Source organism: Colletotrichum destructivum, chromosome 9 (assembly GCF_034447905.1).
Source record: "Colletotrichum destructivum chromosome 9, complete sequence".
Taxonomy (NCBI): Eukaryota; Fungi; Ascomycota; class Sordariomycetes; order Glomerellales; family Glomerellaceae; genus Colletotrichum; species Colletotrichum destructivum.
Window position 1 is genome coordinate 284,951 of NC_085904.1, and position 11,528 is coordinate 296,478.

The window sequence follows — 11,528 nt, forward strand, 5'->3', positions numbered from 1 at the left end:
AAGGGACGTTTTTAACTTCGTGATCCCGTGGATGCCGACTTAACACCATGCATGCACCCATCTGCAAAAAAATCAACATGTTGAATCCTATCCTGCAGCCCTTGACCATTACATATCCCGTCCATCCTGGGACCAAGGTCAACGACATCCAAACAGCCAGATCCCACCTTGTCCCGACCTTGGCCCTTCTGTTCCTCCATCATGTCCTCTAAACGCCGATCTAGCTGAAACGCAGCACGTGTCCAAAGCTTCATGCCGCTGTCTTTCGGTATGGTGTGATGTATCATGGTTGGGTTATTACTAGCTACCCCCGAAAGACGTGTGTCTACCTACCAAGCATGTATGCCCTTGTTCGCATCACGGGCTCATGTGGCACTCAGTCTGCCTTCCTCCAATTTTTATCTTTATTCTTCTTTGCCATGCCCTGGCTGTCCGATGCTCGGGCTTGGTGCCTGCACCCATCATGGTGGCGATGAGTGTCAGGTCGACTTTAGCCGGGCTCCGTGGCGTGTCCATGGGTTCTGGGACTGAGTGCCTTCACAGATGCCATTTCGGCTAATGTAGTTTCCCGGGTCAGGTATCCTTGCTAGCGAGGGCTACCGCGAGGTGCAGCGGCTATTTGGGACGAAGAGGGTGTGGCGAGGCAAGGCACTTGGAGAGGGCTGCCGGAAGGGGCATGACGATATGATTCGAGATGGTCTCGTTAATAGTTCGCTAGGTCTAGATGTTTGGTAAACAATGGCAGCAGACTAGGGAATGGATGAAGGATTAGAGAACGCCCAGGGTGAGCTCCAAAAGCCCCCCCCCCCCCCCCCCCCCCAGATTCGGAAACGTAGCCTGATTGATGCACTTCTTTCGCGTCCAACATGGGTCGGGTCACAAGACATCGCCGGGCTGGCGCATGGGGAGAAGTTCTTCGACGTGTCCGGGCGAGCGAGTAGTGCTTGTATCTGTCAAGCAATCGGTGCCAACCCACGCCCATGTGTAGCGCGGTACGGATACTGCCATGCAGACAGGGCGAGATCAGCGCATCCCGATGGTGCTCGTTCTCTGGCTGGATCGACGGTAGATTGTTGCCGAGTCGAAAGGATGACCCGCCACCACCGAAGCGACCAACGACGGATCGTGGGATGGCTGGCTGGGAGAGCTTATCGAGTCGGGCGGGCAGAAAAGACAAACAACCCCAGACTTTCCCCGGATCTCCACCATGCGGCCAGAGTTGGCGGTGTTGGGCGCCTAGCAAACATCCACAATGGACCCCATTTCTCCCGGGCGGCGAGTTCATCGTACACACCATTGCCGAGCAGTGAAGATAACCTTGCACACACACACACACAACACCTCTTAGGCACCTCGACTCTTGTCCGCACTTAGGAGACTCAGGGTCTTTCTGCGGAGGCGTCGCATTCTTCGGGTCCTAATCTCGGTAGGGATGCCGTAGATTTGAGAAACTTTCGACGGGACTGCTCTCAGGCGTCGTGGGTACACAGCAGCATGACAGGCAAATGACTGAGCTAGTCTCGATAAGGGCTTGGGCAGCCCACCCCCTCAGACAACAGCACGAGGCCGGACCTGGCTTCCGGAAGGATGCTTCCTTCGCCCGCTTGTGCCGTTCAGGCCGTTCGTGGCGTCCCACAGTCCACCGGTTCTTTGCACGAGAGTCTGCTGCCCCCCGCGGTTTGCTTATTGCATTGTCACGCGTGGATGGGCAGCGCTGTCAACCCGATGAGCGACTGACTGTATGATCAAAGAGACGATCTGGAGCGAAACGAGACTGATGGGAGAGATAGGCAACTTCGTGAGGGGTGGTACGTACGAATTCCCACCTGCCTCTCAGAGGGATTCAGCAAAACACCATTGCGGGCTCAATGAGTCGATGACTGCTGCATATTACTGCTTGGTATGTTCCATCTCCCAGTCCGGGGGAGTGAAGCATAGCTTGCTTGTATTCATTAGTTTGTGCGGCACAGATGCACGCCACTCACGCCCGGGACAAGGGTTGACAGGGGGTTCGAGGAGATGTCGTACCGCTGATTCGTAGGTTGGGCCTGGCTGCATTACGAGACGATTTGCTCAATCAATCCACTGTTCCTGTGCCACGGATACTGGTCTGGTGGTTCTCAACACATGAAGTGTGTGGTCTGTCTGTCGAAATGGTCATCTCCGTGCCGTTTGCGTGGCGACGCGACTCTCAGGGATGGGGACCAGGGGGTGTCATATGGGAGACAAGCCTATGGGTCGAGTATTGCAAGTTAAACCCCACAGAGTGTCATCCCGAAGAGTCCCAGAAACGACCTGGAGTTGCATTCAGCGACTCTGTTGGCTGGCGAATCCTTAGATGGAAGCCTCACCGGGACAGGGTAAAATAAACCAGTGCCAACATCAGGCATCTCCGGTCCGTCGGCTCATTCGGTTCAAGGCTATGTATAGCGATCCGTGAGTTGGAACTATGTCGTCCATGTCAGTCGTTAAAATAGAAGACGACTGGCCATGTCGCCGCGGATCCATGCTTGTTGCCTGCGAGGTTGGCAATTCTACCGTGATCAAGACAGTTTCCCCGGTCGAACGGGAGCGACAAGAGAGCTATCTTCGCGGACTCAGCAGGGTCGTACTGAAGACGCCAGAAAGGAGGTCGTCCGGGATGCCTAGAAGCCTGGCCTGAGTAAGCTTCTGCCAGTGCGGGACAAGACGCGAACCAGCCAGCCCCCAGAGGAGTATGCCTCATTGGATTGTCGAGGCGCTAGCGCACCAGAAAAGGGTCGCATAGACCCTGTCTGGCCACGGCGAGATGCGGCCGACGACTGCACGGCAAATAAGCACATGTGGCGTCGCAAGGACTCGCGAGAAGGGCCGTCTGGAAGAAAAGGCCGGCAAAAGAGCAGTTGCATTTAACCACTGGTCGTCGATTGGTCGGATGCCTTCACCGGCCTCGAAGGGGGCAAGGGAAAGCTGATGGGTGCGAGAGATGGATTTATGCCCAAAATGGTGTATACTTTAGGGGGGACCATGGTGGAAACGTACGCGGGAGTTGTCGGTGGGGTAAAAAGCTAGACGGGCACCTGAATAGCATAGTCGAAAGCTGTGATGGTGGTGGGCTGGGTGTTGTGACTGGACTCTTGCCTGGGGGGCAGCCATGCGGGCGTGAGGCGCGGGATATGATAGCTGGCTTTAGCGAGGCGAATGGTAATAACATGAGTCCATTGCCGGTTGGTCGCCGTGGTCAACAGTCGCACTATATCTGTCATGCCTGACTGGCGAACCCGTCGTAGGGTAAATGGTTTTCGCAATATCGGGTTCCGAGCTGATGGTCAAGTCTCTCGTCTGCAACGTGTTTGTAGTTTACAAGCGTTTCTTTAGTGGGACGCTGCTTTGAAACTGTCCAAAGTACCAAGGGACAAGGCTGTAATAGAAATACAATTTGCGAGGTGAGCTGTGCTGACCGGATGTCGAATTGCCGTCCTAGCATGGGTTCGTCTCCAGATGGACACGCCTGGCCAACCTATGTCGATTTACCACAATCACTCTGCTCATCTTTACCCGCACGCTGTCAACTCGTGCTGCCGTACGCCGCACCCTTTCCCCACCCCCGGATGCCTCCTGCATGAGGGGGTTCCGAATGGGGCGAAAACACTAGCTCTCCGGGGTCAGCAGCCGTGCAGATCGAGTCTCGAGAGTAACGAGACTGCTCCCCCAGACTGCCCCCATGCTGATGGCGGAAAAAATGCCAGGGGTAGCAGAGGGGGAGCTGTGGAAAAGGGACATATAAGTTCTCGACCCGGACAGCGTTCGTCCACGATCCACTCCGCTCCTCACCCGCAAGTCGGCCAATTCAACTTCGACACTCTCCCTGTCAGACGCCTCATTCACTTTCTCCACTGGTATCCAGAAAGCCAACCATCACCATGGCGAAGAAGACTATTGTCTCGCAGCAGGTCGTCGCCAATGTCGACGTCGCGCAGGCCGAGGCGCCGCGCTTCGAGAAGGTCTACTGGACCAAGGAGCCCCATCTCCGCAAGCTCTACTTCTCGACAGTCTTCCTCATGGTCGCCTCGGCCACCACGGGCTACGACGGCATGCTCGTCAACACGTCCCAGCAGATGAAGCGGTGGAAGGACTTCTTCGGCGACGGCGTCTCGGACAACAACAAGCTCGGCATCCTCATCAACATGTTCAACATCGGTTCCATCATATCCTTCTTCATCACCCCCTATGTCGCCGATACGTACGGCCGCAAGGTGGCCATCGTCAGCGGCTGCTTGTTCATGATCGTCGGCGGTGCCATCACCGCCTTCTGCAACGGCTGGGGAAGTAAGTTTCCGAACTTGACGAATCCGTGGCCGTGGAATACAGACTGATTTTCGTTCGCAGTGTACGTCGGCGGTCGATTCATCCTTGGTTTCGGCAACTCTCTGGCACAGATGGCGTCGCCCCTCCTTTTGACCGAGATCTGCCACCCTCAACACCGTGGCCCTGTCACTGCCGTACGTGCATGCCCTTTTTCCCCTTTTTCTTCCCGTTTCACAACCCCAGTCTGAAAACAGACGCAATACGTCTGTTTTGGTGATTTGATGCTTCGTCTGTATTGGCGATGTGTTGTTGTTGTGTCGAGGAAAGGAGGAGTAGCTCCGTAGGGCCCGTTTAGGACGGAGCACCTCGCACTCCCATCCTGCCTGCGCCACACACTCACCTGCCACACCCACTGCATCGCGCCCGCGCCACATATACCCCACCTCCACAGATCCACAATTCCCGTGTCTCCACAATTCCCGCAGGCACTAACTTGGCGATGGTAGATCTATAATTGCTTGTGGAATTTGGGCGCGCTCGTCGTCGCCTCCATTGGATGGGGAACCTCGTACATAAACAACGATTGGTGCTGGCGTTCAATTACCTTCATTCAAATCGTGCCGTCCGTCATCCAGCTGATCGGCATCTGGTGGGTCCCGGAATCGCCGCGCTTTCTCATCAACAAGGACCGCTCCGAAGATGCGCTCGCAGTCCTGGCCAAGCACCACGCCGGCGGCGATTTTAACAATGCCACAGTCCAGTTCGAGTACCGCGAGATGAAGGAGACAATCACAATGGAGAGAGATGCCGAAAAAACGACGAGTTACGCCGACTTCTTCCGCACCAAGGGTAACCGGTGGCGCCTCGCCATCATCATCTCCCTCGGTGTCATCTCGCAATATTCAGGCAGTGAGTTTCTACTTTTTCTATTACTCTTTCTAATATGCATAATCACTACAGTTTCCCCGAGACTTTTAGTCTGACGTAATCTCAAAACTCACCATCCAAAACCCACCACCCACCATCACCACACTTCTCCCACGACCCTGGCTTTGATATAACCTCAAAACTAACCAATCCAGATGCGTTATTCAGCAATTACATGGATGCAATCTACGAGGGCGCCGGTATTACTGAACAAAATCAGAAGCTCGCCATCTCGACTGGCAAGTCGATACTCGATTTGTCGTGCTCCATCGGGGCCGCGCTGACCGTGGACTATTTCGGCCGCCGCCCGCTCTTTCTCGTTGCAATCAGCGGTATGGTAGGCTCCTTCGTCTGCTGGACAATCACTGGCGCTGTGTTCGAAAACTCAGGCGCCACGAACCAGGGTTCTGGTTACGCCCAGCTGGTCTTCATCTGGATCTTTGGCATCTTCTACGACATTGGCTTCTCTGGCTTGCTCGTGGCCTACGCCCTCGAGGTCCTTCCATTCCATTTGCGTGCTAAAGGAATGATGATTATGAACATCACTGTTCAAGCCATCCTGGCCATCGGAAAGTAAGTCATCTATCCCTAGTCGGGCGAATGGGGCCGGTATCGGCCCCACTCGGTCGGTATTAGTAAGCGCTCTTGGCCGGCCAAGTCGGCCGGCCGACCGCGGCAGTCCCTATGACGTCCACCTCCTCGATTGTTTCCTTTTGCACCAGCTGACTGATATCCTCCCCTACTACAGCCAAACAAACAAGGTCGCGTGGGACAACCTCCCGAACCACTGGAACTTCATGCTGTTCTACACTCTCTGGGACTTTTGCGAGCTCGTCTTCGTCTACTTCTTTTACGTTGAGACCAAGGGCCCGACGCTCGAGGAGATCTCCAAGATCTTTGACGGCGACGCCGCCATTGGCCAGGTCGACCCGGCCCAGATCGAGAAGGAGATTCACGCCGACCACCACGAGGACGACATTAACACGCGTGCCGCGCGCAGCGAGAAGACGGCCGCCTGAGGGCTTTTTTTTGCGGCTTACGGTCGATACTGATTGAAAAAGTGAAATACACAACAAAAAAAACTCCCTCGTACACTTCGAACCCCTCTCCCCTTTTGTAATGCCCCGCTTGGATTCTTCTGATCTAGCTTTTGTGTGGTGGGATGTAATGCTGGCCCGACGCTTCGGTCGGGCTTAGGCTTGGAAACGATTATGATACCAGAGGTTTCTCGCGACGAGTCGTGTGTCGCTCTCCTCCTTGCAGACAGGGCGGCTTTCACCTCGACTGAGCGGCGCCTTATCCCCCCCCCGAACACTCTCGTTTCCCCAAGTAGCCGTTCAATACCCGCGGGCTTGGTCTCGTTGTGAGACTGGCCCGCATCAATATGATCTGTTGCTTTTGTACATATTTCGCTTAGTCCTTCTGCCAATGTGTGCCGAGAAAGCCAAGAGAAGAAGCTAATCCTCGTGAAGCTTTCGCCAACCCCCCTTCTCACTTTCTTGGTGCGATTTCTCTCCGATGACACATTAAACCCCCATCCACCCCTGAATCCCCTAACTAGGTGTTCAAGAACGCTAGCGCCGGTAGCCGTCGTCAACGTGTGTGGGAGTCTCGTGGAGGCGACTTACATTGGTGGGATTTTGGGGATGGGGGCTGCCGTGTCGTACGTATACAGACTACATGTGTGACCGTCGGTCCCCTCCTCGTTGCCGCGTCGTTCAGCTTGGCGTTAGATTCGGCGGCGGGTGTGTCCGGCGGGCCGCGGCGCCGCGTGGTTGCCTCCCATGGGTAGTCTTGGAGTGGGTGCTGCACGTCAAGCCGAAGGGGAGATTGCCAGCTTTGGCTCCTGGGCTCCTAAGATTCAGGAGACAAGCCCACTAAGCCCACTGTAGCTATGTGAGTAGGCGCTGAAATCTCACCCACCGCCAACCGCAGTCGATCGATCCTCCTTTAGATGCCCGCATCCCTATCAGCAACATAGCTGTCTGAGATGAGAAAGATCGTATCACCGACTCATTCATGTTCACTCATCCTCACCCTCCCTCATTCTTCAAAACACTCATCACACCCCCCGCTGATAACCTGCTTGATGAGTGAGTGGCCTTGTCTCGGTTGTCGAGACATAGGCTGCTCGTGTCATCGCCCTTCAATCACGTCGTCCACTTCAATGCGTTGACACAATTTTGCATCGATTCTCTGAGCTACACTACCTGCATTGTTTGGTATCTTGTGAGAAGCTTCCTCGCTTCTGATCTGGTCGAAACTGAATAAAACGGCCAATAGTGGCCTCGACATCCCATACTCCATTACGCCAAAAGGCCTGCTGGCCCTCTGCGGCTTTGTCCAACAGCATATTTGCTTGCCACGGTTGCCACATGAGCCTTCCCAGAATATCCTACCGCAGTTTACAATCGTCAACAGCTCAGATTGAGTCCATGTCCATACTATCGGCCATTGACTCGGCATACGATCCGAACTGCGTCTGTTCCAGCGACGACGAGCTGGAAGCGCCCTCCAACTCATTGGTGGTGATGGACTGGAGCGCCTTCTTGAACTTCTCGAGCTCGCCCTTGAGACGCTCCCTGTTATGGGCCGTGTCTTCGTCCTCCTCCATCAGACGAGTAAAGACCGTGTCGTCGTGCCCACCGGCCAAGCCGAGCTTCTTCTCAAGGAAAAAGTCAAGATCTTGGACGATCTTGGGCATCATTCGCGATGTGATGGACAGACAGACCGTGTCCGCGAAGCGGAGGGCGGAGAGCATGTAGTAACCGCGAACGTAGGCGGCCACCTTCAACTCCTTGTCGAAGGGGTCGGATCCCATCTTGGTCAGCTCGCTGTTGTGCTTCTTCTCCTCGCTGTGTCGCTGGTCCGGTGTCATCTTGTCCCAGTCATGGAAGTCGGACTGCTCGCCCGAGAACGCCTGCCAGCGCATAACATGGCGATAGCGCGTTAGCACTAGGCTTTCGGAACGCTCGTAGTCTTCAAACGCTTTCCGGTTGACGGTGAACAACTGGTGGGTTTCCATGTCGAAGATCTCCTTAAGAAAGGCCATGGCCTCCGCCCGTCGCACATTCAAGAACTCGTTCATGAGCGCCTTAGACTCCTTGAAAATCAGCCGCTTCTTCAGGGACCCAAAGGCCTGGTTGAGCGCGTAGTCGACGATCTTCTGCAGTCGGCTCATAGTCTCATGCAGGAACGTGGCCATCGGCTTGTCCCAGTCCCGCACTGCCTTCTTGCAGAGGTCTTCGTACACCTCATCGGGAACGATGCTAGGCATGCCGGCCTTGGTCTTGGCTCTGATGTCGTCACGAATTTGAGCCAGCGTCCGGAATCCCGCGCCGTAGTTGAAGTACTGCTGGAACGAGCCAACAAGAGGCGCCGGCGGGGGCGGCCTTCTGCGGGACGGAGTTGATGGCGTCGAGCCACCGTCTTCCGTCTTGATAGCAGCCGAAAAGGAACCACCGTTGACGGTAGGTCGCTGTCTCTTGGAGCTTGTCTGGCCATGGCCATTGGCACTACGCTTCCTGTTTCCGGGAGTGACGTTGGCAGCTTCCTCGTCGTCGTCGGAGATCTCCAAGACAGGAATGTCAGACTTGTCCTTCAGGACGAACTTGGGCTTCATCTGTAAGATGCAATCGCGGAAACAGTCCGACAGAGATCCGTAGTTAGAGGAAAAATGTCTGGCGCGGAGTGTGTCCTTGACAGTGGCGGAAAAGACCATGAGACTCTTTCTAACCTCCAGTTCCACGTTGTTGGGCAGTTCGGGAAGCGTACTGAGTTGTCCCTCGATTTCGCCGAGCCGTGCCTGGACCTTTTGTTTGATGAAAGGCAAGCTGCCAATGGTTAGCTTCGCGTGCCAGGTACAGCAGCAGGAGGAATCAGGAAAATTGGGGAGGATAGGGGCTGTCTTACTTCTTGGCAAATTCCTTGCCCAACTTCTCCGAAAGAGCAGTCTTGAGCTTCTCCACACCGCTTCGGGGGCGAAAGATGTGGAAGTCTTCCGGCCAACGCTCGCTGCCATTCTGGTGAAAAAGAGCATCCTCCCAGCGCTGCTGCTCGTCCAAGTTCTTGTCGGAAGGGCGAGACGTTATGAAGAATTCATGGCCAATCTTGTGGCGCTCACCGAGCAGCATCGAAATCCACTGGTTATAGTTGCCTTCGGGCAGAAGGTCGGCCTTGGTCATTACGCCAATGGTTCGATCCTGAGCACGAAGGTCGCGGATAATAGACAGCGTGGAAGACGTCTCAGGATCGACATTCATCGGCACGGCCCAGATGATGAGGGCACCGGCATGCGAGATGTACTGACGCGCCAGGTTCTCAACGACCGACACAAGATACTCGTCCTCCTCTCGGGCCGAGTTGCGGAAGATGCCCGGCATATCGTAGAAAGACAAGTCGGGCAGGTCGGGTCCTTTGATCTCGAGGGCGACGGTGTTGGGGCTGAACTTTGCCAAGGTCCTCTCAGCCTCGTCGTCAAGGAGACTCTGCTTCGTGATAGCGCCCGTACCAGGGATGTAAAGCTGGTGATTCTGGTCGTGGTTCAGGATGGCGATCTGGGCCCATTTCAGGACCGTGTCAATGTCGGACTGGTCGTAGATAGTCATGAACTCCTTCACGACACGTGGTTGCTTAACCCACGGCGGGAAAGGGTTCTCTGCCGTGACATGAGCTTTTGTGAGGTTGTAGTTGGGCGGGGGTCGAAAGGCGTAGTCTTGTTGGAGAGAGACACGGCAAGACCACTCAGGTCCACCACGGTCCCGAGCGCCGCTTCGAGAGACGCGGATGTGGATGGGGCATCGGGTGCAGACCCCTTCGCTTCGCGGCAGGTTGAGACCAGCGAGACCCGACATGAGACTGGACTTGCCGGCGGACTGGTCGCCGACCAGGACGAGTTGCGGAAGTGCGACATCGTGAGAGACGCCGAGTTGCTGGAGTTCACCAAGGGTATCGTTGAAAATCTTAACCTTGGCGCCGATGTCGCGGAACGACCCATCGAGGAACGAGTCGTTCTGCATAGTGACGACGGGAGGATCCATGTCTCGATTTCTGACTTGCAGAAGAACCGGCTCGCTCTCGTCAAAAGTGGGATTGGTCAACGCCGTCTGCACGGAGTTGAGGCCCTGGTTGTTCCGGACCGAGATTGAGGCTGTGAAAGTGTTAGACACATGAAAGCGAGAGACGGGCAAAGGGGAATAACTCACGAGCGTCGGATCGCAGGAAAGACTGGTTGACATCGATGGGTGCGGCGTACGAGCTAGTTTGGTCTCGGGTCTGTTCTGGAGAGCCGTTGTATGTGTTGGTGACGGAAGGTGAGTGAGAGGGAGAGGGAGAGGGATTGTTGCGGTGGTGAGGGTTGTGATGGCGGAGGGCGCCAGGTTCAGATTTGATGGGCTGGTTGCCTCGAGCAGCTCTTGCCTTGGTCATACTGGGCAAAGAGTGAAGCAATAGAGACAACAACAAAAGTGGTAAGTGGTATGGAAGAAGGGGTTTTATAAGAGGAAAAGGGTCGAGGAGGAAGGCCAGGCGGTGGGGTTGGTTTGGAGTTGGTTGAAAAGAGAGACAAAGGGCCAATTGGCGACCCAGACTACCCTGAGGTAGGCAACGAGAAATGAGGTAGAAGCCGGGTAAGTGAGAGAGCGAGTGAAGGAGAAGTGAGACAGCGGAATTGTAAGTGAGATAGAGAGGGCAGAAGTAAGAGTGGAAGTGAAGCTCAAGAAGGGGAGGGAAGGAGCTTCGGGGAGCTTCAAAGCTTTAAGAGCTCTTTCCTCGTTTGGGTGACCTGAGCAACGTGAGGTCTCCACGCTCCGGAGGCTCACCTGAAAGTGGTTGTCAGTGTTAGGCAGGACTTGTGTGGCAGCCAGGTCGCCATCGTTTTCACTCGGAAAAAAGCTGCCGGCAACAGCATGAATCCCTCTCAAGGCAACAGAGAATATCAGTGCAGGTGTAGCCACTTTCTATTTGGTTTCCTGGACTTGCTGCTGGTGCATTATCGCGATATGTCTGGCGAGGTCAAGTACCTGCTATCACAGGCTATTGCAAACTGGAGCGAGCGAGGTGCATCGCTGGTTGCTGTGCAGGCAGGGATGTCATGGGCCTCAGGGGGCGCAAAAGAATGGCTGGCAGTGGAGCTGGGCTGCGACGATCCCACGGCATAGAGCAGGACGCGACTTGGTACCTGTTGGAGCTCTCCTGGATGCACAGCTGCCTGCTGTATTTTGCGCGAGATAAGTGCTTCTTCACCTGGTCAACCAAGTCACTGTTTGCCTCTGTGACACCCCCCTCGTCGCGTGTGCTGCCTGCTTTACACGCTC

General features: G+C 55.3%; 2 protein-coding genes across 2 annotated transcripts; one reads left to right on the top strand and one right to left on the bottom strand.

Annotated features, from left to right (window-relative positions):
• Positions 1 to 3,783: 3,783 nt before the first annotated feature.
• CDEST_13181 (Putative major facilitator, sugar transporter, major facilitator superfamily) lies at positions 3,784 to 6,549 on the top strand. Its single transcript, XM_062929337.1, has 5 exons — positions 3,784 to 4,308; positions 4,369 to 4,481; positions 4,794 to 5,196; positions 5,370 to 5,787; positions 5,963 to 6,549. The coding sequence occupies exons 1-5, from the start codon at positions 3,903 to 3,905 to the stop codon at positions 6,231 to 6,233; spliced, it is 1,611 nt and encodes a 536-aa protein (XP_062785388.1). The 5' UTR covers positions 3,784 to 3,902; the 3' UTR covers positions 6,234 to 6,549.
• Positions 6,550 to 7,384: 835 nt separating this feature from the next.
• Positions 7,385 to 10,953, bottom strand: CDEST_13182 (Putative dynamin stalk domain, GTPase effector domain-containing protein). Its single transcript, XM_062929338.1, has 3 exons — positions 10,419 to 10,953; positions 9,127 to 10,363; positions 7,385 to 9,047 (listed from the first exon to the last, which is right to left on the bottom strand). The coding sequence occupies exons 1-3, from the start codon at positions 10,639 to 10,641 to the stop codon at positions 7,637 to 7,639; spliced, it is 2,871 nt and encodes a 956-aa protein (XP_062785389.1). The 5' UTR covers positions 10,642 to 10,953; the 3' UTR covers positions 7,385 to 7,636.
• Positions 10,954 to 11,528: the final 575 nt, after the last annotated feature.